Source organism: Toxotes jaculatrix, chromosome 3, assembly GCF_017976425.1.
Source record: "Toxotes jaculatrix isolate fToxJac2 chromosome 3, fToxJac2.pri, whole genome shotgun sequence".
Classification (NCBI taxonomy): Eukaryota; Metazoa; Chordata; class Actinopteri; family Toxotidae; genus Toxotes; species Toxotes jaculatrix.
The window spans coordinates 17,934,170-17,961,459 of NC_054396.1; the positions used below are offsets into that span (position 1 = coordinate 17,934,170).

Below are 27,290 nucleotides of genomic sequence, written 5' to 3' on the forward strand. Positions count from 1 at the left end.
GGGGATGTCATGTCCTCTCTTGTTTGTTATTGTCTTTACTGCTCCTAGCACAAGAATAATGTGAAGAGTTTCTGATTGCAGCGGATTTTGTAATGCCTGTATACCAATCAGAACACACAGACACACACACACATACACAGGACCCTAAATGGCTTAATTATTCACATTCCTCTGGGCTAGCCAGGCATTGAATCCATTTTTTATGAGCTTGGAGCAGGAACAGTCTGTCGTCTCTAGAAGCCAGGTTATTAACACGTACGGGTGTACAGATAAATCAGCCTGCAAGACAGAAACACAACACTGCCCTATTATGTAACGTTACAAAAACATGACATTATAATAGAAAAAGTTAGGAAAACATAACTGTGTTCTCAAAACATCTTAAAAATTAGGCAACCGTGTATTACTACTGTTCATTATTATTTGCATCAACACACTGTTAAAGGCAGCTGGCAGTTTTACTTAACAATTAATGCGGGGTCATCTCAGTTTGCTCTCTTTGCACTTCCGTCTAGAGCCTGATGAAGTCTGGATGATTGCATCTCATGACAGGATTTGCACTTTTGCATGCGCAGACACTCAGTTCCCTCACTCTCAAGTCCAGAATGATAATATTGCGAGAGGTGAACTCAGGATACTGCATCAAATGGATGCTGCAGAGTTGAGGCAGTTCCAGTGTGTGTTAACCCTCACTACATCATCCTACACAGCATGCTGGCATTATAAATGCGATGCAGAGTAAACGGTATATGCTTCCTGGTAGACAACTTAGAGACTGCACACAGACAAATGCCTTTCAGCATCAACACCCAAATATGTTACTCATAAACATGCCAGTCAAGTTCTTACTCTCTGTAATAGTATAACATAACTTTATGTTCAGCGTAATGATTGGTGTATTGAGGAATGTCACTAGCTGGTGAACATAGTGGAGCATTTAGGCGCCAAGTGGCTAAAAGAATTTAATGCAGGTTTAATGGACACACTAATAAATGTTGCATGTTTCTCGATATTCTCAGAATCATCCATGAAGATGGATATTCAGAAGATGAGTGTAAGCAGTACCGAGCAGTGGTTTACAGCAATACCATCCAGTCTATTATGGCCATCGTTAAAGCCATGGCCAGTCTCAAGATAGACTACAGCAACGCTGCCAGAGCGGTAAGACACGCACAGAAACACTATGTATTTGTTAAAACATGAAATTTCTGTATATATCATTATATCAATGTGTTCCCATCCTCTAAGCTTACATCAGAGGGCATAAGCACGTTTCGATCACAAGCAAGAAAGACTTATTTCACTCTTAAAACCAGTTTCTTTCTTCACCAGACAAACTGTGTTTGTCAGTGGTTTTATTAGAGTGAGAGCAGAAAGCTGACCAGCCTAAAAGCCATCACCATCGTGTGAGAATACAGAATTCAGCTGGCTGTACTGACCATGGACAGATCAGGATCTCCCTCAGGCCACAACAAAACAAAGCCTGTTTTATCAACCGCATCTTGCTGTTGTGTATCTGGTGTAGTCCTTAAGACTTAAGCTTGCACAAAATAATAGGAGGAAAAACTGAGTTGCATGCACTGTCCAGTATCTTTTACTACAAACATTTGATTCCCTCACCACATTCTGGTATAACCTCCTGAACAAAGATTATTTCAAGGCTGTGATGCCTCTGGGAAACAAGGTCTGTTTCTCATATCATGTCTCTTCTCAGCTATTCGTGTTCAGTCAGTAACACTGGCGAGTTGTGTCTGTGTTTTGAACAAATGTGGGATCATGTGACTTCAACATCCACCTGTTCACAGCAGCATTTTTTTTCATCAGTGGTAAAATTGCGGTTGGTAGTAGAAACGGGAACACAGTGTAGTGCTTCTCTAATCCATCTTTGTAACCTGCAGGGAAACAGTCCTTGTCTTAGAGGCTTCACCTCCTCCATCTTTGATCTGCTCTCTCCTAAAAGTTGTAATAGACAGAGAAGAGGCTGAAAGTGTGAAGCAGCAGCAGCAGCAGACTGGCCACTGAGGGCTGTTTTAGGGATTGGATTTATTCAAAAGTGCTGGCAAGACACATTTTTAAAGCACTTTTAGTTTTCCGGGTGCTTTCTGCAGCCTCAGCAATGACAAATTAATTCCCTCTTTTTTTTAAGCTTACCACCTGTAAAAGGAGAACCTTACAGGTGGCCCCGAATCATCTGGTTTCTGTTTTTTAATCACTGTGATTTATCATTTTATGTCAAATTCGTATATTCGTTCCTTCTTTTAGTTTAGACCAATGATTCTCAAACTAGGGGGTAAGCCCCCTTAGAGGGGTATAGAGCCACTGCGGGGGCGCATGGATGACCAGGGGGAAAAATTATGCTGTGAAGCTAAGTTGAATGAAAATGATTTATGTTGGGAAATTGTAAAAAAAGAAAAAAAGAGTTTGCTGATGCTATTGTGCTCACATTTATTTTGCTAAGATTCAACTGGAATCCTTTTTTTATTTGCTTAAGTGATTTAAAAAAAGAAATGTGGGGTGGGGTATTGTGAACTTTTTTTCACCTTCTGAAAGAGGTCAGGCCAGAAACAGTTTGGAGAGCCAGTCTAGACTGACATTACATCCCGCAACTTCAGGTTATTGTTCACTAAACCCCTCCCCTACCAATGATCATGATCATAATCATAATCATAGCTTAGCCAGTTTTCCTATCTATGAAGCCACTTAACACACATTTAAGATCCTTTTACATGGTGGTTCTTATACAAAGAGGGAGCTGGAAACATTACAGCCAATTCATGGAGCTAACGTTAGCTTCATTAGTTGACTTCATCTGGTAGAATCTGCCAGCACAAGGTGTCATTTCAGCCGGCTAAATTGATAGCCCCTGGCTAGAAAAGAGAAGCCTGCTTTTGCTTTCCTCTCTCTTAAATTAAGGGCCTGCTGTTTCAGAAATTACAAAGAACGTCAGGTGGTAAATCTGCAACAGTTAAACTCCAAATGTGCTGCAGAAGAATGGAAAACTTTACAAGCAAAAGTTACTAATGGCTTAACAAACTGCCAAACTACATCAAGACAAAAACATTTTTTCACTTTCTTCTTTATGAGGGTGTGCAGTCTTTTTCTGTTTAATATGATCCTAAATTGAACATCTTTGGGATTTTTGACAGTTGGTCTGAATCTGTCTGAATCTGGTTGAACACACACACACAAATCTCATCAGCGTATTCATTAAAACTGTCCTACAGAAACAGACTGACTCTGCACACATAAATGCATGAAGACATGCGCCACCATCAACAACAAGAAGTCACAGCTTCAGGCTGTACCCTGTTAACACTTATCAGCCTATGAACAAGCTGTCGCTGAGGTCTCACAGTGTCTGAACTCATTCCTGTACAAGAGTGTGTGTCTGTGATTTTTACAGTGAATCCAGTCTATAGCCCTTTTCAAACTGAGACCCTGCTATGCCGCTGTTAGGAAGACCACTCTTTCCGGCTTAAAGGCCGAACAACAATGCCCCTTCATTCTATGTTCGTACCTTTTATGCAGCACAGCGTGGTGGAATAAATGCGCAACATTCCCACCTTGAACATGAAAGGGGCCTATTTGTTCTGTAACTGAAGCTGTAATAGAAGGGTTGAGGACTCTGCTGTGGTCACTAGAGCGGGATGGATAGATGTTTTTTTTTTTTTTTTTCCTCACTGACAGATTTGTCAAATGGCTGTTTGTACGTGACGATACTCTCACAGACTCCCACACATGGCGATTAGTGTGCTAGCCTGCCCATACGTGCACACAGCAGCCCTTTAGAAATACACACACACACACACACAGAGATTGTGCATGTGTGCACAAATGCATACACACGCACAAGCACAAAAACGTACATGAAACCAAAACATGCTCACTTACACACTATCCAGGCTGTTTAGTTTGGTTGAGGGAGCAGGATGATTTCCAGCAAATTTATCACAATCCCAGAGACTCATTGCAGCATAAATCACTGATAATCCAACAGCTGAATTTATTAAAAAAAAAAAAAAAAAAAAAAAAAAAAAAGCATCTGTTTTCATTAGTGGTTCATAAACTCACTAGTCATAGTCCCAACAAAATACATCTAGAATAAAACATATTATTAAACAACAATAAAACAATTTATTTCAAACATTGAGATGCAGACAAAAAACTCAGTAAACTGGTCTGTTATCTTCCTCAGAATAAAGAAAGTGGTGCTTGATGCTCACCCAGTACAAGGTCAATAAACATCAACCAAAATATGAGAACACAACTACCCACAAAAGGAGCATAAGATGCAAGACAAGACAAAAATTGCTTTTCTGCACACACATTCAAAATCCTTGTAGACAGAGAAACAGCCCCTCCTGCAGCCAGATACTGCAGAACAGTTGTGCTGATACAGATGCACGGAGGGAAGACCAGGGATTAATTACTACTTTTTGTATTTTTTATCATATCGCTCACTGTGAATAAAGGTCAGAGAAGATGGTCGATTTCATGCCAACAGGAAAATGGAGAATTGAGAGGAACAAACAAGGTGGCAAACAGCGGGAAATCAAACCACAGTCTGTTACAGCGATGTTGCATGCTGTTACCTTGAGTCGCACCAACATATCTCACCTATCTTACATGTGCTCAGCCCAGATTGGCTGGCATCGGCTTATCGTAGGTTTTGGTCATATCATCATCACATTAAATTGCTACTACCATAACCTTTGCTTCCTTGGCAGTAGTTTAGAGACGCAACAACCATGACTACATATTATCTATTTCGCTTTATGTGTCCAAAAACTGAACTAATGGCTGAGAAGATTCTTAATTATTGATCTTTGTTGGGGAGCTGTGTTTGCTGTGTCATTTTTTTTACTCAGTCGAAGTTACTGTAAATTATACTATTCACTTCCTCTGTGTATTCAGTTTTACATTTCTATCGTTTGAGGATGTTTACAGTTTGCATGTAGGTTTTGGCTTTAATGTTCACATTGCAACAACCTGGTCCTGTCTCCTTATCACCCCCTGCAGGACGATGCCCAGCAGCTCTTTGCCCTGTCTGCAGCTGCTGAAGAGCAGGGTGTTCTTCCTGATGACCTGGCCAATGTGATCAGGCGACTGTGGGGCGACAGCGGCATACAGAGTTGCTTTGCAAGGTCGCGAGAATACCAGCTCAACGACTCTGCAGCATAGTAAGTGTGAATTTGTGTGTGCATTTTGTTCTGTGATCCCTCTTAGGAATCTAATATACATTTGTTTAACACTTCAACAAATTATTACCTTCCAGCCATGTGCAAGCTTGATGGAATCTATGCTTTTCAATATTCTGCTCACTTTTGTAATGTTCAGAATTCCTTTATCAACATTGTCTCTACATGTCCTTCTCCACTTGCACATCAATCAATATGCAACCTCTTCCTGTATACGCTCTTATCCCACTATAAATGTAAATGTGGCCAAATGGGAAACCTCACAGCCACCTAGTAAATGTGCTGTTTTTCTTACCCCAGATAACCTGCTTGTAATTCATATTTGAAAATATTTTTGCATAAACTAAAGCTGAAACACTGCACTTTTATATTTTAATAAGAAATATTATTAATAATAAGGAATATAAAATAGCTTGAGAGAGTGACAGTTAAGAGATATTTTGGCGTTTGTTTGCATTTGCTTGATGGCTGTGCAGATTACTTCTATGTTGGTGTCATATTAAGGCCTGTTTAATATTACTGCCATCAGGGATGCTGGTGGTTTTGTGATGGATCTAATGGTCTAGTCCTGTCAGCCTCTCTCATATGTGCTGCAGTGAGAAACCTGTCTTTGACTTCTCTGGAGGGCTATAGAAACTGGAAAGATAGTCCAATAAATTCCATTTAATGATTATTTTTCCCTCTCTGGGTTTGATTAAACTGAGTAAACTGATAAACAGAGCACAGAATAGTTTGTCTTGAGGGATGAAAAAAAACACAAAGAAACGCAAACTGTGTTTATTTCAAGTAAACTTCAGCCAGGTAGTTGTGCAAGTTGACAGCTTTGATAGTAAACCCCCAATTGACGACTTTATTTATTTATTTGTTTATTTGTTTAATTATTTATTTTTTGTTTGTTTCTTCTGGAGCAAGTTCATTAATTTTGTGGCTATACAAAAATTGGAAATGTTGCTTTGTATGATATGTTCATGAATAAATCTGTCATCCCATTTGGAAATAGTTTGTAATGACTGCTGTGTTGAGACTCAGAAATGTTTGTTTAATCATTTATTATGTTTTCATTAACTTCAATAAGTCTGCCAGCTTTTGTCAGCTCATTAATTACTGTTCTTCTCCGGATGTGACATGCATGACTGTCACATCCACTGAAATGCTGGATATACGTCTCTTTCTGTCTGTGGGGCGCAAGTTGGCTGGACCACTAAAGCTCCCAGCTGGCCTTGGCTGATGATGCAATGCTTGTGTAACAGGGGAAAGCTGTGTCAAGCATGGTGAAGATGCTTCCACCCTCCCCTACTGACCAACAGTCTGTCAGAAAACAGAGGAAAGATGGGGAAAAAAGGATAGATAGAAAGTGTGAAAAGAAAGTTGTGAATGAACAACTATAAAGAGCGAAAATGAAAGAAATACATTTTTCCAGTCTTTCTCCTTTGAATTTTTACTAGCATCTCTGTTTTGCATTGACCTTGTGTAATGTTCTCTTCATCATTTTTGCATACTTTCAATGCTGCTCTTACAAGTAACAAAACCTGCCTGCAGTCTGGCTTTTAAGAGGCAAATCATTTGTGCAAATTGATCTCATGGCCCTATTGATCGCTTTGGAATAATGTATTTTAATAGATCACAGAAGGAACAACAAATAACCATGTTTTTCACAAATACTATACATCAAATTCACTAAAGTAGAGCAAATCAGTAAAGAATATGCATGTTGCCATAGAAATCCTCCCACTAAGGATAGTACATAGTACTCGTGGGTCTAGTGGTAATCCCTTAGGGGTCTCGAATAGACATTTCAGTCAGCTATTTCACATGGGGATTTATTATGTGAATACAGAGTAAGTGCAGGGTTGATACTTGGCATCCACGGTCTGACCTCATCTCATCAGCGCAGCAGAGGCTGGAGTGATGATGAAAAATGTATCCCCAAATAACTGCATTAGATACAGGGCCTTTCACCAGGCATTACATATATCTGTGGTAGGAGATGCAATATGTAGTGAACTGAAATGTACAAATCAAAACCCAGCTAAAGCATCTGATGGCTGCAGGCTTTGTTACTTAATAATAATAAACAGTATTCAGTATATTGACTGTAAAAATATTTGGCTTTTATCACAGACAAAGAAAAGAACACAAAAAAGAAATGTTATGTAGCTTTGAGAGGCAGCAGATAAGCAGCAGTACATACATGTTTAAATAAATATCAGCAGTGAGTGTGGATGACCACCTACAGTATCTTGAACATGTGAGAATAGCCACAGTTTTCAGTGAGGACTCTGATACAGGGAAATAATAATGTGAATGGGCTGCTGTTCCTGTTAATGAGCTGTTAAACATTCAGAACTTAGAGATATCAAATGGCCTGTGTTTGTGACTGCTGCTGCTGTGTTCATCCACATGTTCATGTTGATTAAACCTGATTTCTCTCAACAATGGTCCAGAGCTGTGGTCCTGGGAGGCTGACAACCGATTTATTGGCGTCTCACCTGCACAAAGCATTTGGTTATAACTATTATTATTATTGTTAGAGGACTCTACTGAGCATAATTCCTTACAAGGCACTAAAGCAATCTAATGAAATGCTACGATTGAAGTTTAGAACTCTTGTCATTTTATGCAGCAGAATATGAGTCACTCCACAGAGAGTTGACAAAATTGCCAGAGTTCATTACAGTTCAGAGCAGTTCACAGTAAAATGCAGACTGATTTGGATGTTAATGCACCTGCTCCTGTGTGTTCACTTGTTGTCGACCTATTTTTTTTATTCTCTTTTGTAGGTTGCAAATCATGTGACAGTCTTGATCACTCTCTCTTTCTTTCTTAGTTACCTGAATGACCTGGAGAGGATAGCTAAAGCAGATTATATCCCCACCCAGCAGGATGTGCTGCGAACTCGGGTCAAGACCACTGGCATTGTGGAGACTCACTTCACTTTCAAGGAGCTGCACTTCAAGTAAGGTCAAATAGCACTGATATGATATCAGTGTTAACAGACTTAAGGTAATTTGCTGAAAAGAAAGAACGAAAGAAAGAAATGAAAAATAGTCGACCGTCACCAATCTCACCCTGCCTCCCTTTTATCAAAACAAGCACTTTAGCCATAGTCCAGGGAACTCTCACTTAGCAGCTGACCGAGGTTGCATTTGACAGTAAGTAACCTGAGTGGTTATATGAGCCCCTAGTGTTCACTCACTTCTGATGCTTGCTTACAGTGTTATTTGGTGATACATTAAAAAAAAAAAAAAAAAAAACTTCCGGTTGTCAGATAGTGTTACTGGCCACACAACAGCATATGAAACATGACCAAGACACTGAGTAAAATGTAACTGCCCTTGATGCTGTTTTGACAGCAGCAAGGGGAAAAAACTAGCTTGGATTTTAAAGTAGCAGAGTGAATATATTTATGTCAACATAAGTGTTTTCATTGAATTAGGTCCTATCAGTGTAAGCAGTGATATTGCAATATCACCCTCCTCTGCACCTGCTCTGAACAATAAAACAAAAGCATAATGAACACTGGCCATATACCTAGTTAACAACATTACTCAGAAATTGCTAGACATTTTTTTTTTTTTTTGGTCCCAGCATTACTAGCATAAAGGGGCGACTGACCCTCCTGCCATGAAATGTGCAACTCAGCTACTCAGAGGCCAAATTATACCAGCAATTAAATGGCTAATTATCACGATTGCACTTAGAGCCGAATAAATAAATTAGACCTGCGCGCTGTGCTCTCACTCAATAAAACCAGAGCTTTATTTAGTGCTAACATTTGAGTATGTCCTCTGTGGCACAGCACTGTAGATCTTACATAAAATATGTTCTGACCTAGCCTGAGTACTCGTGTGGGATAGTAGTGGAAATATGGATATATCTCTTAATGGAAGCGTTTGAACATTTGATATCAGGACCTATATTAAAACACATTAAAATCCTGTATAGAGTGTAGGTAATAAAATATGTTATATATAAGAATGTATCTGAAATAGAGATATGTAGTTATTTTTACACATCTCATTTGTTTGGTTTGTCTTTTTTTTTTTTTTTTTTTTTTTTTTAGTTCTTGAGCAGTGTATGAAATACCCAGCTCTCTGTAAAGTAACTAAACAGATCTGGCTAATAAAAAAAAAAAAAAAAAAAAAAAAGGAAGCAGCAGCCACATGGCTCTGGTGTGACCTGTTTCCTGATAAACTCTCTGATATTTACCCTCTGTCACAGCCTCAATATTTGGCCTGAATAAAACATGGAGGCAATCAATAAGAAGAAAGTCACATTTTTGTAATTCGGCCCTGTTTGCCATAATAAGTACAAGAAGGAAATACTTATAGATGCAGAGAAATGCCATCTTTTGAAAGCAGATTAATTTAGATCTATCAAGATGGTGCTTATTGGGCGTCTGCTAACCTAAACAGATTGCAGGTTCACTGAGACTTCATATTTGTCATCTGTATCATCAGAGTATGGCAGCTGTCCTGGATGTGGCAGAGTAATATCACTTCGGCTGTCTGCAGGGTTTTGCTCACACCTCTTAACAGCTTCGATCACAGCGCTCAGCTTGCCCATTAGCCAGTGCTCTGCCCTGAATATAGAGGCCTGCCTCTTATAGCCCGCATTGACCCTGCAATCTTTTGTCAGATATCTGACGGACACCTCTCCACCCCTGCACCACTTTTGTTCTCAAAGCATCCTCATGAAAACTTAATGCACTTCCAGGGATGGAATGTCACCCCAACTTTCATCTTCCTCCCTTCTTCACTGTCATTCTTCCTGAAATGTCCTCTTCACCACCCTGTTCTCTATCACATTCACCTTACTACCTTTCATTGTGACCTCACTCCACCCCCACCAGTGCATGCATGCACACACACGCACGCACACACACACACACACACACACACACACACACACACACACACACACACACACACACACACACACACACACACACACACACACACACAAACAATATGCCTCATTTGCTTCATCTCCCTTGCAGAATGTTTGATGTAGGAGGCCAACGCTCAGAGAGGAAGAAGTGGATTCACTGTTTTGAAGGAGTCACAGCCATTATCTTCTGTGTTGCACTAAGTGCTTATGACCTGGTGCTGGCTGAGGATGAGGAGATGGTAAGGAAAAATCCATTTCTGGTGTGTGTGTGTCTTCTTTTGCACGGATGAACTTGAACTACAAGCTGTTTAAATCTGCTCTTTGGCTCATTTACAGTATGAAGTAGTTTAGATTGTACAGCATTATACGCTGCCCATCGGTCCTGATTATGGCTCAATAATAGTGAGTTCCAGGTGGTAAAATTGGTACATTGGAGTTTCATGATACATTTACAGTTGAACATGAGGAGTGCAATTATATAATAATAGTCCTAATAGCTAATTTTTCAAGTGACTTGAGCCAATTGACCCCGATTTCTTGAACTGCTTATGAATTTAACGCTAAGTGCTCAGGAGAGACATGACCAAATGATGCTCTGAAGAACCTCCCCTGCACTGGTTATTCCTCACATTTAAAATATTAAACAACATTGTCCCCTGGTGGCAGTTCTGATGTGTTGTTGTGCTTTGGTGGAGGCCACAAGCCATGACTGATTTTGCTTCTCTTTAGAATCGAATGCATGAAAGCATGAAGCTCTTTGACTCTATCTGCAACAACAAGTGGTTCACTGAGACCTCCATCATCCTCTTCCTGAACAAGAAGGATCTCTTTGAGGAGAAGATCACTCGCAGCCCCCTTTCCATCTGCTTCCCAGAATACACAGGTATGGAGTGGAATATATGAGAGGCTATGCAGCACCTGAGAGCAGCGCTTTCATACTTAAACATCTGCAGTAAAACCACAGACAGGTCGCTGTGGATGCAGTTGACATTGCAGTGGCTTACAAACAAAACACAACATAAGAATAAGTAATCTGTCATCCTTAAAAACAAATCGCCTCCTCATATCTCCAAACTGTTGCTTCCCAGGAGCCAACAAGTTTGATGAGGCTGCCAGTTACATTCAGACCAAGTTTGAGGACCTGAACAAGAAAAAGGACACCAAGGAGATCTACACCCACTTCACGTGTGCCACTGACACCAAGAACGTGCAGTTTGTGTTTGACGCCGTCACTGACGTCATTATTAAGAACAACCTGAAAGACTGTGGTCTTTTCTAAAGGTAGGTTACAGCAATGACAAGGTGGGTGAGAATGTTACTGTGAAGCCATAAAATGTTTTAGATCTGCTTTTATATCATTTAGGTGGACTATTGATTGGGCAAATAATGATATATAGTAGTCTACATACTTAGCATTCATCGATTGACTGACAGAAAATTAATTGACACCAATTTAAAAACTGCTCTATTAAAATAAAAAAATCATCATGTTCCACCTTCTCCAATGAATGAATGTTTGCTGGTTTTATTAGTCCTACAAGTGAGAAAAGAGAGGTTCTAGCAGCTTTAGTTTGGATGGTTGGTTAATAATGTTTCAAATTCTGAGGTTGGACTGGTAAATGCACAAAAACAATGCAGTCTGTTGGGAACAAAACAGACTGTGGTCATGGTTCCGCTTACCTTTTTGGTGCAACCTGACAGGTCACATTAACTCTCAGGTGTTCTGCACTCTCCAGTCAGAGCTTCAGGCTCAAAATGCACTTCATAATAACACCTGTCTGTTTCTGTGTGATTTGCTGTAATTGGCGAGAACCAGACTGAGCAGGATAATTGAGGAAACATAATTTAAAGTGCTTGTACATAAAAATGGTGGAACAGCTTTTGTCTACGTTTGTGTTGTATTTCTGTAAACCTGCTGTGCTTGTCATCTTGCTTTTCGTGCAGGAGGATGCCTGACACTCACAGACTGCATGAGAGACTGCCATGTGACGATTACTGCTTTTCATAATGAAAACCATAACAGACTTGATTCCTAGGGGGTGGAAACCTGAAAGAACTTCAACAATCACTGATTTGCAACCATCACATTCTCTGTCTAATGTGTTTATTATTATTTTTATATATATTTCTTACCGTTCTTGATCAGGAGTTCTCATTCTATTCAAACTGAGCATCGAGCACATAGAGATTTGACCAAGAACCCCTAATTGGGAAAAGAACCACTAACAGTCAAGGCACTCACCAGAGAATTTCAGTTGTTTTGTTGTCTTTTTAAAATTAGATTTATAATATAAATTATATGAACTGACTTGAGTGGAAAATAACTGTTGGAAGTAAAACTTACCATAACATTATCTGCTCATGCCACATAGCCAATGAAAATACAGTATAATTAAAGTATTTCTCTTCCTCAATAAACATTCAAGACCAGTTTGAGAACCACTTGTTTAATGGTAGTTATCAGATTTGTTCAGTCTCATTTTTTTGTATTCAGTTTGTGTTTTGTAGGTTTTCATTTCCCTTTTGCATTTGAAGTTTAATAAGCGGATACAGTACAAAACCAACTTTTTATAAAAACCACATTAACTTATGTTAACTAACGTTGGCATTTTATGAACCTTTTGACTGCACAGAGCTTATTTTTTAGAAGACAACAAACAAGCATGGAGAATGGAAACCGATGAAGGGAAAATGTTTTTTTGTACAATGTTTACACAGAATCAACATTCACAGTTGTACTATAGTGCATTGTTCTGCATGACTGTCCATAGATTAGCCTGTATCCCCCCACAAACTGAATAACATTCCTTAAGTAACTTCTTTAAAGAAACAAAACAGAAATGGTTATGTGTCACTTTTAAGATATCTGCAAGATTTTTTAAGTGGTTATGTCTGTTCCTAACATGGATTGTTCTGTACTATTTGTTTCATTCCAAGTCTTTCTCCATATGTTTGTGCCTTGATATCTGTTTACACTTGTTCTTTAGAGACATGCTATCTTCATAGTGTGAATTAGGGCTATTTCTACTCCACTTCAGTTCACATAACCCATGATTTAAGATGCACCACAACACTGAGACAAATGGATGATAGTTGTTCATTAATATTACGATAAAAGTCAATCACTTGTAAAATGTAAATAAAAGTTTGGTCACATGATCTTTTTATTTTCCTGCAGTGTGATGTGTCAAAAGAAAATGCATAAACATCAGATTACTCTTTTCCTTCACTTCCACAGCTCTTCTAAAGATAAACTAAAAACAATATAGAAAGAGAACTACAGAATGGATATAGAAATGCTCTGGAACTGATCAAGTGCATGAGAGTGAATCAGTAGTATGTTTTGTTTTATTCCTCATATAAAACCCAAACTCAGAGGTTTGCTTTAAGAGCAATAGGACATGAGTGAATCTGTTTTGATACTGGTTCCTTTCTTGAATCTTTCCTTGTCACATTTCAGATGTCTGTGAGTTTAAAAAAAAACCAAAACACTACCACAGCTCCAATTTTTACTGTAGGTAAGTATGATTTTGGATTCATGACTTTGGTTTGTAATGGAGTATTTGTGCTTTTTTGTGTAGGTGTTTTTACTTAAGTAAAGGCTCGGGGGAGTTTTTCTTTCGCCACTGTACTCGGCTGAATTACAATACAAAGTGTTATCAGCATCCAAAGAGGTGAGGTGAGGAGGTGCAGTCATGAATACTTTGCTCATCTCCAAATGAAATGAGCCTTCACTTGAGCCCACTACCATGTTTGCATTTCCAAGCATCCGTTAAGAAAAGAATGGTGAATGGACCGAATGCAGTGCTCAGACCTTAATAAAAGGTGTGAAAGGGTTTATATTCAGTGACAAAGGAGAATGGTAATATGGGAGGTCGTATTTACAAAGATCCACAAGGTGGCGACATGTAGATTTCAGTAGACCAGCACATCTGTGCGGCGCTGCAGGATCACAGTATTTGTCCAAGACAAACTTTTGCAAAAGTGGCAATTTATAGTCTGCGTTAAACTGCACAACCTACAATTAATCTACAATGAAGAGTTGCTCTCGAAAATAATGCAGTTATTTATCGAATACGCTTGTCATTGTCGGTAGTTGACATTTAATAGTATTTGCATACTAAATAGTTAAAACACTTCCAAAACGTTCTGTGATCATTTATTTCGTGTTACATATCAGCTCCAGATGTGGAGCCTCAGCAGCGTAGTGTGACAGCACACAGTTACAGTATGAACCGCTGTAATTGCACAGGGAGGTATCCTGTTTCAGGCGACTTGCCATTGGCTGATTTCGTGATGCGCCGCGCTGATTTGCTGCAGAGAAAAGCTCAGCATCGTCAAAGTCTGCAGGCAGACCTTCATCAGGTTCAGAGGAGAGAGGACGCAGAGAGGCGTCAGTTTTGACCAATCATCTGCTCATTTGTGGAGCTGCGGAACGAGCTGGGATTAATTTTAAACCAAATGCAAAGGTGAGTGTTTTTACTAGTAATTTACTAATGTCTGAAGAAGTGTACCACTTATCTACTTAATTACTTATCTGATGCGTTGTTTTTTTTTGTTGTAGGAACAATTGACAGGATTCTGAACTTCACTGCAGACATTTCCTCACAAGCAATGGTAAGTTTTTTTTCTCCCTTTTTTCCACGAGCTTTCACATATGTAGAAAGTTTTGGTGATGCATTGCAGTAGTTCAATTGTGATTGCAAAAATCATTGAACTCTCACACTTAAGGATTTTTTTTCCTCACGACTTGGTGTAGATTTTGTACAGATTTTCAAAAATTCGTCCTTTAACGCCTGAAAAAAAGTTTGAAATGTTTCTTTAACTGATAGTGTACTATGTGTATTGTAATCCCCCCAAGTCACAGTTTATTCAAACCAAACTGTTCTTGCCAAATGTATACAACAGAGTGAATCACTTCTCCCCGTTGTGTGAAAGCAGCCAAGGAGAACAGGGCATTTTAAAAGTGGCAGACTGACCACAGAGTCCCACTGAGGATGTCTCTGTATGTCAGATAAGTCTCTCCCAGGGGCCAAATGGTTCAGCACCCACAGCTGTGATAACATCATGGCATTGTGGTGTCCTGACTACTCCCAAGCCAAGCTGTGGCAGGGCAGAGAAGCTCAACAAACTTAATACTCCAACTTGTTAAAAACTAATCTTCTGATTATATTTGCACTGATTTTGCTTAATCTGAGGGCGTGATTTATAATTAATACTTGATCAATGTGTAATTCCAAAACGTTGCTGTCATTTCCTGCTTCATAATACAGACCAGTCAACATCCTGTGAGTTAGGGGAATCCAGAGAGCATAAGCGAGCCTCTGCACTCCTCCATGATTCAGCTCTACTTTGTTCAAACTTCCCCTCTAGCTTTAGGAGGCAGGGAGCGTTTTCCCAGTATAAAATGTGCATCCTGTTCTCAGAGCCACGACTCTTTCATTTTCTGGGATCATACTTCACGGGATGGTCTCCATAAAGCTGCTCTGAGGTTTGTCAGGAATGCTTCACTTGTTATATGGTCATAGAGCGAGAGTGATCTCAGCTGGTAAAAATCTTATTGGCCCAGTTCTGGAAATAACACAGGGAACTGTTCAAGCCTCAGCTAGACTGGCCAGGACACAGCCTAGCTGCTCTGTAGTCTGCTGCAAAAGTTGACTATAACTTTTCTCACTTTAAGTTGTTTTGGTAGAAGTATTATTTTTAAATCCAGACTTTATATGAATTCTGCCTGCACCACTAAGTCTTTGTGTCTTTCTCATTGTGTAGCTGTGTTTAGGAGATTCTACTGACTGCCTCCGGGATCAAATGCAGTACATGATGAGATCCTTGCAGGACCTGAAGCAGATAAGCAGGCCGAGGCCGCTGAGCGATCCATGCGTTCGGTCCTTCGCTGCAACACGGCTCTGCAAACAAAAGGCACAGCAGGAGCGACTCGCCCGGCTACGTGTTTCTGACGCCAGTGAAGCCAGCACATATGACTCTGCCTGCTGCCTGGCCAGCCCATTGGAAGAGGAGGAAGAGCAGCAGGAGCATGAACGACTGGCACAGGGCTCCCCCAGCAGTGAAAAGAGTGTGGACTTTGACTCAGGCTACTCTGAGGCTTCTTGGCAAGATGAAGGTGTGGTGCTGAGGAGGACCAGAAACGTGCGAGTCTCCTCTTCTGCCTGCCTCCGCACAAACAGAGGATCTTCTTGCCATATCCGTCCCAAATCAACCTCGGACGCTTGCCTGGAGCGCTGGACCTCATTTGAGGCCAGTGGCCCAGAGGATTGGACAACATCGCTGCTGAGCCGCAGCAGAAACAGACAGCCCCTCGTTCTGGGGGACAACAGTTTTGCTGACCTAATAAAGAACTGGATGGACCTACCAGAGTGTCCTGAGCCAACACAACTAAAGCCCAGTGCAGGCCGGCGCCTTGCTAAAGACATTTTGGTCAACATGCGCAAGAGACTGGCAGGGATGTCTAAAAGTGTGGAGGTGAGGCCAAGGCCAGTAGACTCCACAAGGGTCAGCAGGGCTGCTGGGGCTTCCAAACGGATGTCCTGTCCCGTGGGAGCCCAGGTTCTAAAACCTTTCTTTCACCAGTCCCACACAGGACTGCATCAAATGGACACTGACTTCTACCAGTTCACCGCTCTCATGAAGACTGGCAGCCGACAACCCATCATATGCAATGACATCATTGGATACATTTGAGTGAGGCTATAATTATGGACTGACCCTTTAACAGAAATTAAAATAAGATGGTTCTATTTTCATAACTGGATTTTGTGAATAATGTTGATACATCTGGAATAAAGTTTTTTTTTTGTGTGTATTTAATGAAAATGCGTTCTGTTCCTGCCTGAGTCTGACCAGTTCTAAATGCTGTTAAAAATCAAATTATTTTAGCCATCTGTCACTTTCTTTCTTCATGTGGATAATCACACCATTTTAGGATTCTTCTGACCACCACTGACATCAGTGCAGCATTTTGTGTTATCTTTTGAGCTCAGTCAGCAATCAGGGATAAAATTCCTTGACAAAGAATTTTAAGAAGTATAAATACAACAGCTATTCACATCACAAATCAGTAATAAAAATTAAAAGAAAACTAACAGGAACTGCATTAAAGCTTTGTAAACTCAGTAAATTCAACTTTTGTTCCTGATTAAAAAAGGGAGGTTGGGTGTGGTCATCACAGTAAAGTATGTTGTGTGAACTGAACAATTTAAAAGATGGTAAGGAAACAGACCTCATTGACATAAATTTATTGTGTTGTTCAAACAGAATGGAATCAGAACAGAATCACAAGCAGCATCCTTCAATCTCAGACCAATTACAAAGATACTTAAAAAGTACATCTATAAGTAGTTTCAGCAATAATTACAGAGAGCATTCCTCATGACATGATTCAAATATAGCCAACTAAGACAGCAGAGCATGTTAACAACAACAACACATATTACTGTGCGGGTGTGAGGTGAAAAAAATGGGGTAGTGGATAGGGGTAGGACATGCCCAAAAGCCATCTTAGGACATGCAAAGTTCCTTGAAGATGAGTCCAGTTTCTCTGTTCTGACCAGCTGAGGGAACAGGATTTACACAAGACAGCTGTGTCCAGATGGCAAAAGCACCCTGAATCTTCAAAGTAATGTGCATTCTGTGCCAACAGCCTGGTCTAACTGCATCGCTTCAACATGAAGCTCAGCCTGACCTGAATTAGACCTCGAAACCAGTCCAGCACTGTTCCACCAGTGCCAGATCATCTAATCCATATGCCTTGGCAGCGACCTTCACAGCCTCTTTACTTGACCTCTCAAAAGACACATTTTACATGTAAATGAAAACCAAAAGTGAGCAAACAAGACCTTCTGGTAAAGTTTCTGGTAATAAAACTGAAGACATTAGAGATGGCTACAGTTCCTCTATTGGCATATTGTGGCAAAAAAAAAAAGCCCAAAAGATGAACTGAGCATCAACCTGAGCGTTTTGCAGTATTTTTTGGCATTTGGTGACAGGACAGGACAACTAATTAGATAATGGAATGTTCATTTCTGAAATAGTTCATTTCACATAATCAAAGTGTGATTAACAAGGAAAATAATAACAGTGTGAAAGTGCAATTTCTCAAAGCACAAATGAAATGTAAAGTAAAATGTAGAGAAAGAGAAAAAAATCATTTAGATATCAATCTTTGTAAACAGCAGCTGTGGGTGTTTTTAAATGATACAGCGTCATAGGAGCGTTGAGTTTTCTCTGTCACATTGATGCAGGTCTATGCGAGTGCTTGTCACTGGAACTTCGTGCAAACTTCCCGTCGACTGCATCACAACAGCAGGTACCTGATGGGTGGGACCAACTCACAGTCCTCGTCTTCCTCAAATGAGGGGATCAACTCCAGCATCTTCTTGTGTGGAGGGATGTCTGCTTTGGTGACCATTCTCACCACGTCAGACACACTACAAAGAATATATAATTTATATATATAATCTTTGTCTGGGCAGATAGAATGAATGAAAAATCATACGTTTAACAAATGTGTGTTCTCATTTTACTATACATTTAAAATACTTTCATATCAAAAAGTGTCTCTCCATCACCAGGGGACATAAATATTGTTGTTTCTTGCCACGAGACCACAATCTTTCACCATTTGCTTTGTCTTATTATCAACAAATTTCATAAAAAAAAAACAAAATGAACTGAACCTCCGTCTGGTATAAACTTAGCTGGTAGTTTATTAAGTACTAATGCTGTTGTACTGGACTGCATTATCTGGGTACATCTAGATAAAACATTGACTGTTTTATCTGGATGTACCCAAATAAACTGATTGTACATTATTCATCTGTTCCGTAAAGCTACATAATAATCAAAAATCTCTTTAAAAAACATATAAATGAGCCACACCACTGCACCGAGTGACATTGTTGTTCATTATGATGAACATGGGCACTTCATAAACAAACCACATGCACCATTTTTAAGTTCTAGGTTCCCCCTTCACTGGCCCAAAACAGGAAGCTTGGGGCAGGACGACTGCACAGGAAGTGAGTGCTGGAGAGAGCATTTGTCATGTACGGCCTGCTGTCCACAGCACTCTGCCCCTCTCTGCCTGTGGCTTAATCTAACCACAACACCAGCACCAGCTCCCCTGAGACTTGACCATTAAAAACAGAAAAGGACATGCAACACAGCTTGTTTCAAGCCCCAACAAGAACAGCAAAGTTTAAGTAAAGAGTGATCAGAGTCAAATGTTTCAATTAGCTCAGTAATTTATGACCTATAAACTTTGTAAGATAAACCTGATTTATTAGAGTTCTTCCCTCCTCTTCAAATCAAAATATCCCTGAGGGTGCATATTCTGCTCAGTTCTTTAACTGATGAGGAGAGTTTACAGCACGAGGCGTCTGAATCACTTCATACGCCCTGGGGCTTATGAAATGTGCCTTTAATGTGCTGCAGTGCTGAACAGGCCCGAACAGAGCGGCTTTTCAGGCGCAAAAAAAAAAAAAAGTTCACACTAATTTAACTCTTTAACTTTCGTCATCAACAAACAGAAGGAAACCTGAGGAGGAGCAGTCTCTGTCACCAGTGTTCGGTGATGCATGTGAGTGTGTCAACAGGCTCTCTCCTCACAGGCTCAGTGGAAACACCTCATCCTGCCATTAGCCTCTAAACAAACAATGGGGGGCAGCTTATCGTGATTGTTTATGTGTACAGGGTTGTGTGCCATGTTTATCCATGTACTGTGCAACATTGTACTGTATCTTTGTCTTTAGTGGACATACCTCTGCTTAAGCCTCTCCTCTTGCCCACTGTACAAGATACCTGTTCCGTAGAAGAGATAACTGATGGTCAAGTTGTATTTTTTCTGCAAAAAAAAAAAAGTAATTCAATTAAATCTGCAGGAAAAGGCATAAAAAGAAATGGAGGTACTGCCTACATGCATCATGCAGAGGTCATTTCTAAAAAGACCGCAGTCTGCAGAGCTAAAGGTCTGATGATGACCTGTGACCTAAAACAACTTCAGCATTTCAGGAAGCTCTGCTGTATCTCCACAAACAAACCACGGGGAACCCCAGCCAGTCAAAGGTTAAACAAAACCTGAAGAAAATAAGAACACTTGCCAATTTATTTTCCCTTTGCCTCCTCAGAACAAACTCCAGTAGAATCAATAAACCACATGCCTGTTTAGGGCAAGGAGGTGTGTGCATAGAAAAATAGACTAGAAGTCATTTGCTAAGACATTTATGCTGTCTGAGAGGAATAAGGAGGTCGTACCTTGATCATCTGGAGCAGATCACCCAGGGTCATTTCCTGCTGATCGCCGCATCTGCCCTCAACAAGGAAGTCATCCCACAGGGTGTATTTCTCTCCTGCAACCTGTTGATAGACATGTTACATTCACCAACACACACACGCACATACACACACACACACACAAAGTTGACAGATGAAGTTCCACTTGTTGTGAAGGATGTGCAGAAAATGTTTGGGTCCAAAACAAGAGTTGTGGACACTGACAGGCAGAGAGAGAGCATTTTTCATCACGTGCTATGAAGCAGCTGAGAACAGTCGGCAGCCCCCTGAATGCTGCAGTATAGACCCGAACAAGCTACCATGAGGTCAAGAAGGTGCTTCCTCATATATGATGTGACTTTTGCTTTTGACAAGTTTCCAAATATGAGGCTTAGTTAATTGGAGAATTTGGAGTATATGGCTCATAAAACCTGCATCTGACTGAATTTGTGTTGCTCTAGCCAGTGAAATAACAGCATAGGAATTTTTCCAGACACCTTGCCAGATTGTTTTTCAAGTAGCTGAAGTTTGAGCTTTGAGGGGCCACATTTCCTTTCTGAATTTCCTGCAGATCTTTGAGTCTTGTGCACTAAAGAGATTCACCTGAAATCTGGCTATGCAAACAGGCTTAAAGTATTGAGCCAAAACAGGGGATGAGTATCTGTCTCTATGATGGATGCCCTAAGAATCTAGTACATTTCTGGAGTGCTAAAAGAAGTATTCTTTATTTATATTAAGACAGAGACTTTTGACAATGACAATTTGTCATTAAGTAAAATACCAAATACTTGCCATTAACAGCTTCTTGAATGTTAGGATTTGCTGCATTTCTGTTTTATATCATTGTAAGATTAATCCATTTAGGTTATTAGACTTATATTTGGACTATAGTAAATAAGATAAATAAGCACTTTGAACACATCACTCTGGGCCCTGGGAATAAATATTTGTGGTTTTTTTTTATATTTACTATTTGCAAAAATATATATTTTTATATATATTTTTAATATTAGGAATAAATTAGGATAAATATTCTTTAGGCACAGGTTTACGTGTGTGTATGAAACAAAACAATAATGGCTGAATAATGTTTTTCAGTCAGGAGCTAGAATGCATTTGATACCTCATGACAAGAGAAATGTGGAGTCTTGTGAGTCTGAATACAGCTTAACAAATACAGTCTTTCATTGAGATTATCACACAAAGAGTTATAACATGTCTCTTTCTCACCCTTAAACACTACCGTCATACCCTTCAGATCTCTCGAGATCAGAATTTACGATGTATGACCCGGCAGCTATTCTGTACCCTCTCTGTCCCTATGCCTATACGATCAACACCTGACCCTCAGACAAAGACGGAATACAAAGTCTTGACCCCCAGACAGATCAATTTAACAACTTGCAAACATAAACACTACTGTTTCTACTGCCACTGGATAGATATCATCATATGACGCTACGTGTTTACCATGAACATCATAATCCACACGTGTGAGACCTAAGGAAAAAACATCACCTGATGTGATATGGGTCAGGATTCCTCACATGCAGAAAATATGTCAAAATATGTCACTTAGTCAGATGAAGTTGCTCGCACAGGCACTGTCTGGTAAGAAAGGTTGTGAAGATCAAAACTTGGCCCAAGATGTGAATACCAAAACTCCAGCTAAACCTGGGTCCAATTATCTCTGCTCCAGCAGCCAAGGGGAACTTTTTGACTAGCCCTCGCAGCTCCCACCACTCATGGGGTTTGGGGTTGTGGAGACACACTCGAGGCATACTTCTCCCAAGTCCAACTGGGTGTCTGGGTCCTTTGTCCCAGTTTTCAGACAAAGCGTGTTTTGTCTGCAAGATGCACATCTTATCCCTGGTAATGTTAGCTTCTTTAATGTTTATGCAGAGAGAATTATCAGAACAACCTCAAACTTTCCATGGGTAAAACACAATCAGAGTCTGAAGTTCACAGCGCACAAAAGACTTTCTTTTTTGAAATGATAGTGCAAATGCAGCGTCATTGTTGGACTGTAAAATGGACCTTGTTTTTAGTGGTCCCATGCCAGGGATTTTCATGAGTGCTTTTGTGTATGGATGCAGATTTTACACAATGCAAAGCAAGCATGCACGGGCTATTTTTATTCCCTCTCCTCCCTTCCTCTCTCTCATATCTGTCACACAACTCTGGCAGGAACCTGAAGCCAATTAACTACCCCGTCAGAACATATGTAGAGTGACGTGAACGCTTCAACAGTAGAGCAAGGGAGAAAAAACATAAGCAAGAATGTTGGAACCAAACTGGCTGCTGGAAACAATTACAAATGGCTTCCCACATGCACAACTACAGTATCTCTTTGTCATGGAACTTCCACAATAAAAAGCAAAAAAAATGCCCCAACAAAACAGTTATCTCTGGGGAAAGAGAGGAAATGTGAAGCAGAGAGTTATTGTTTTTCTCTGAGAGCAACACTGAACCAAATTACGAGAGTGGAAACTGACATAAAAATCTGCTTTAATGAGAGGCCTCATGCAGCCCTCTGTAATATATAATGTATAAACACTCCTTTATCTAATGTTTTTGAGAAATATTTTAATAAGCCAACTGCTCCAAAGATGGACACTGCCGTCATAAAATTACATAATGTCACGAATCCGCTCAATTAATGTTGGGCAAGCCTGTATTGAGGTTAGAGTGTAGAATTACTGTCTGAGAGGTAGACTGTTATGTTGATAAGAGGCGCAATTGACAAATCTGTGCCAAGTGCTGCTTGGTGGCTAATCACTGAACTTATGGTTGGAGTTTCCATTTTGAAAATGGCAGGCTGTGACTTTTGGGTGGGCTCAGAATAAACGCATTAAAAAGAGGTTTCTAGTGTGTCTGGCAATGAACATAAAAAGGGTTAGAGGTAAACACACAGTGACAAAGAGTCACCGGAATCCTCTATTTGACAAGTTGCTCTGCCTCAAGAAAGGCTTCAATACTGGCTTTAAGTGTACAGTGTTCAAGTACTGTCCTATCTCACTGGGTGTCTGCGGATCCAGAGGTCTGTTTGGACATAAAGCAGAGCTGGCAGTCAGGATTCTTGGTGGTTGAACTGCGACTGAGTTTGACTTCAGAGAATGAGGCCGAGACAAATGGCCACTTCACGAGTGGAGTAAAGCCACAGTGGTGGACGTATAAGTTTATGCTCTGTCTGCTCTGTTGTTGGACGGCAGCCAAATCTCTCATCTGCTCCACGTATTCTAATCTGAATTGTAAATGGAGCTTTGAACTTCCCCCTAAAACATGACACAGCTGTTTTTTTCCAAAACAACAAAGGAACACAATGACATTTCACGTTTTTAACTGCCTTCTTTAACTGCCTTCCAAATTTCCCCAAGGGACCTCCCAAAGGGATTAATAAAGTATATTCTATTCTATTCTATTCTATTCTACGGATAAACACAGACTGTGTCATTTGAATGTAAACTGTCCGTAGCATGTACAGTAGTTTTATCAGCTGAGGTCGCAATTTAGAAACACCAATATTTTCATTTAACAACTTCACAAATAATTTTGATGCTTAGTACTTTAATACATCAATGCTTAAATCCTTGTTTAGTCTTATCCCTTATCTTCAACCTCTTGTCCTGAGAAAAAAAGCCAAATTCAAAATGTTCCACACTCCTTACCAGAATCTATGTTTGCATTTTATGAAATGAGACCAAATTCTTCAGAATTTTCTATTACTACATCTGGCCTCTGCCTTGTTAAATACCATGCATGTTATAAATTCTCCCTGCCTATGTTCCCTGTTCAGATATGGAGCTATCATCTTACATGAACAACCAAAACTTCCGGCAGCTTCCTCTTGTTGTTCTTCCTAAAAAAAATCTAAATGAAGATTGTAACAGCTTCCAGAAAAAAAAAAAAAAAACAGAAATGAATAAATAACATATGTCACTCTATATACTGAATTCCATCCAGTAGATATTAGCAGCAGATATGGGGCAATGTTCAATAAAAATTAATCTCTCATTTATTGCAGACAGAACAATCTCCTGTCCCCACACTTTACAACATTACAAAATTACATGATCAAAAGGTCATAGAAGACCCCTTTATCACAAAGTGTTATTTCCAGTGAGTCACGGCTCAGTCTGAGAATTTCCCAGAAGGCCTGAAATGAAAGTCGACAAAGCCTCTCTGTCACGGTCTGGATCCACAATCAATTTATCAAAAGATATCAGGGAACACAAACATTTTATAGTCATTTTATAGTTTATTTAAAAAACTGAATTCTTGTTTGCTTTAAATGTACTTTATCGCCATGGTGTGGTACTGATTTTGATTCATTTTGTCTTCATTTTTTTAATCTGTTTACATTTTAGAATAAGCTTTCTTTTCACAGACTTTCATTTATTTGGTTATTAACAGATTTGCAAGTTTAGAAGTAACTGAAATCGGTAATATTTCATTTTCTCTGGACCCCAGAAGATTAAGAGACCTCAGCAAGGCAGCTAACAACACAGGACCTTATACACAATAAAGTCTCATATGATAACAGGGGCTTCTGATTGATGGAACCCAAAAATAGACGTCTCTGTCTGCAGATATAGATGAGGGCATGGGAATGTAGTGCAGTCAGAGGAAGTTCAGCCAAGTCAACCTGATAAGGAAGTAGAATAAACCCCAGTGTGATTGTGATTCCCTTCACTGGAACACAATCATACTGGTCATTTTGCACAGGTCACTGCATTTGGTGTGTAGTAATAATGTTGGTTTTCAATCTTGCCCTTTAAGACAATGGAGCATTTTTGGAGACAGGAAGTCGGGATCATTCGGCAAACCTCGATAAGTCCTCCTCCCTGCAGTCTGCCGCAAGAAATAGCACTGCTGAGGCACACTCCTGCTTCAGCTTCATTATCTGGCCAGAATCCCAACAGTGGAAACATTTTTACAATCCGCTGTGGCTAGAGGCCTGTTTCTTCAAAGGCAACTCTTTTCCTTTGGAGGGCTTCAAAGTGAGCTTTAGGGGAGGCAGATGGAGGATCTGTGTGGTCTTTTTGGATCATATTTTCATCTTAATCTCTTTTAGTTTCCCTTAGGTTTCCTTTTGTAGACAATCTGGTAACTTTTCAGTAAGACCTTATGTCCTAGTTTAGTCTCCGACTGAGCCTGAAAGTCAAGAAGTATTTTCCTGAGCATATGGTGATGCCGCTGAATACTATGTACAGTACACTGTATACTGCAGTACAGTCAGGGATAAAGGAAGGTTATGTTATTCTTATATACTGGGAAAAATGGAAAATAGTGCATACTCTGTCTTAAAAAGTGGAAAAGTAAAGAAGTAGATAGGTTTTTATCCTTTCTGCTGGGTTGAATCTAATCAAAGACTTTACATAATACCGCAGTTATTAATTTAAAGATGATCCGACACTTTATCCTTTTTAAAATGTAGAATTATTCAAACGTATATTATTGCTAAATGATCTTTGATTCAGACAGTCTTAAACAACTGCAGTGAACAGCATTGCACATAAAGTCATAAAATAACAACAACTGCAAAAATAAAGGAAACAACATTCTTCAAAACTAAATTCAGGAAATGTCTTTCAAATTTCAAATAATCACCGCATTTACTGGAAGTATAAGCGAACAATCAGTTCTCTTTTTCATGTTGACTTCACCCATGCGGTATTAATACGCCTTTCTTTACGTCACAGCTACAGCACAGAGCCAATGATGATGCACAGAGAGACTGTCAATCACATCACCGCATCAATGGATGGAAGCTCACAGCTGTAAATGGTCCGCAAACTCAACTCAACTGAGTGCTCCTGGAAATTACAGTATATCTGTCTAATGTGACTGTGTGTGTGTGTGTGTGTGTGTGCGTGTGTGTGTGTGTGTTGTGTGTGTGCGTGTGTGACTTGCTACAAAATAGTGGAAAAACAGCAAATGTCCTCCATTAAACTATGTTGTGGTTACGAATGGAACAAGAGAGTCAGGCTGCAATTTATGTTGTTATCAAGAGAGAAAGCGGGGAGCTTTCTGTTTGATCAATAATTGGCTGCCTATGCTTTATATAGAGTGTGAGTCTGAGCAGCTGCTTTGATGATGATCTGAAACTGCATTACGTTCTGATGTAATTGTATTTAAAAGCTACAATCTTGCTATATACAAACTGAGTTCAGCGTAGTTTTCAACGGAGCATAAAAGCATCTGCTGACCGTGTATCAGTTATCAATATTCTTGGCTTCCAGGTAAAATAACCTACACATGCTTTATTAAAACCTAGTCAAGATTAAACCACCTAAAATCATAGTATTTTATAATCACATAATGATTATTGAATAATCACATGTGAATCCTGTTTTGAAGCACGTTTAGAGTAATCAGAAATTGTGCTGGTGGAGAGCAAATAGCCTATATCTTGAGGAACATGTTTGTTTGTGTTTGTCTGTATGGTCTTTTTACAAAGGGGACAACAGTACTGTCATGTAAAAAGTTCCCTTTGTCTGATTGGGAGTGTCATCTGCTACCTGATCACTACTGATCACCCCTCTCTTTGGACTGCAATGGAGAAACAGATGGCTGAGACCTCCAACTGCTCCCTCCAACCCTCTGCAATTATCTGCCTAACACCCCAGAGAATTGACACCAGTCTTACACAGTGCTTATTTAATAAAAACTGGACAGTCTGTATTAACGATAAATCAAATTTAAGACTGTTAATTGTATCTGTCTTGAAGGATGACTTCTGATATATTGGTGCAGGGGGGAAGAGGAGCAGCAGTGGCAGCTCACTAGTATGCAGACACTTCTCAGGAGAGTGCCGAGTCTGACACACAGACTGAAAGCAGCCCCTTGCTGTTGAAAGGCTTCCATTGACGTGTAAAACAGCAAACAGAATCTCAATGTGATTGTCTTTCAAAT

General features: G+C 39.8%; 3 protein-coding genes across 3 annotated transcripts in view; 2 read left to right on the plus strand and 1 right to left on the minus strand.

Moving 5' to 3' along the window:
- gnai2b (guanine nucleotide binding protein (G protein), alpha inhibiting activity polypeptide 2b) overlaps window positions 1–13,237 on the plus strand; it is a 41,606-nt gene extending 28,369 nt beyond the window's left edge. The window contains exons 3-9 of the mRNA XM_041034033.1: window positions 1,020–1,161; window positions 5,020–5,180; window positions 8,026–8,154; window positions 10,198–10,327; window positions 10,818–10,971; window positions 11,177–11,369; window positions 12,033–13,237. Of these exons, the coding sequence (XP_040889967.1) occupies window positions 1,020–1,161; window positions 5,020–5,180; window positions 8,026–8,154; window positions 10,198–10,327; window positions 10,818–10,971; window positions 11,177–11,367 (907 nt within the window). The 3' untranslated portion in view covers window positions 11,368–11,369; window positions 12,033–13,237. The remainder of the gene's footprint in view (window positions 1–1,019; window positions 1,162–5,019; window positions 5,181–8,025; window positions 8,155–10,197; window positions 10,328–10,817; window positions 10,972–11,176; window positions 11,370–12,032) is intronic.
- Window positions 13,238–14,443: 1,206 nt separating this feature from the next.
- Window positions 14,444–17,075, plus strand: inka1b (inka box actin regulator 1b). Its single transcript, XM_041033047.1, has 3 exons — window positions 14,444–14,557; window positions 14,653–14,705; window positions 15,858–17,075. The coding sequence occupies exons 2-3, from the start codon at window positions 14,703–14,705 to the stop codon at window positions 16,785–16,787; spliced, it is 933 nt and encodes a 310-aa protein (XP_040888981.1). The 5' UTR covers window positions 14,444–14,557; window positions 14,653–14,702; the 3' UTR covers window positions 16,788–17,075.
- Window positions 17,076–17,325: 250 nt separating this feature from the next.
- Window positions 17,326–27,290, minus strand: part of uba7 (ubiquitin-like modifier activating enzyme 7) — a 31,356-nt gene continuing 21,391 nt past the window's right edge. Inside the window, exons 22-24 of the mRNA XM_041035121.1 lie at window positions 20,358–20,459; window positions 19,865–19,947; window positions 17,326–18,532 (exon numbers count right to left, since the gene is read on the minus strand). Of these exons, the coding sequence (XP_040891055.1) occupies window positions 18,400–18,532; window positions 19,865–19,947; window positions 20,358–20,459 (318 nt within the window). The 3' untranslated portion in view covers window positions 17,326–18,399. The remainder of the gene's footprint in view (window positions 18,533–19,864; window positions 19,948–20,357; window positions 20,460–27,290) is intronic.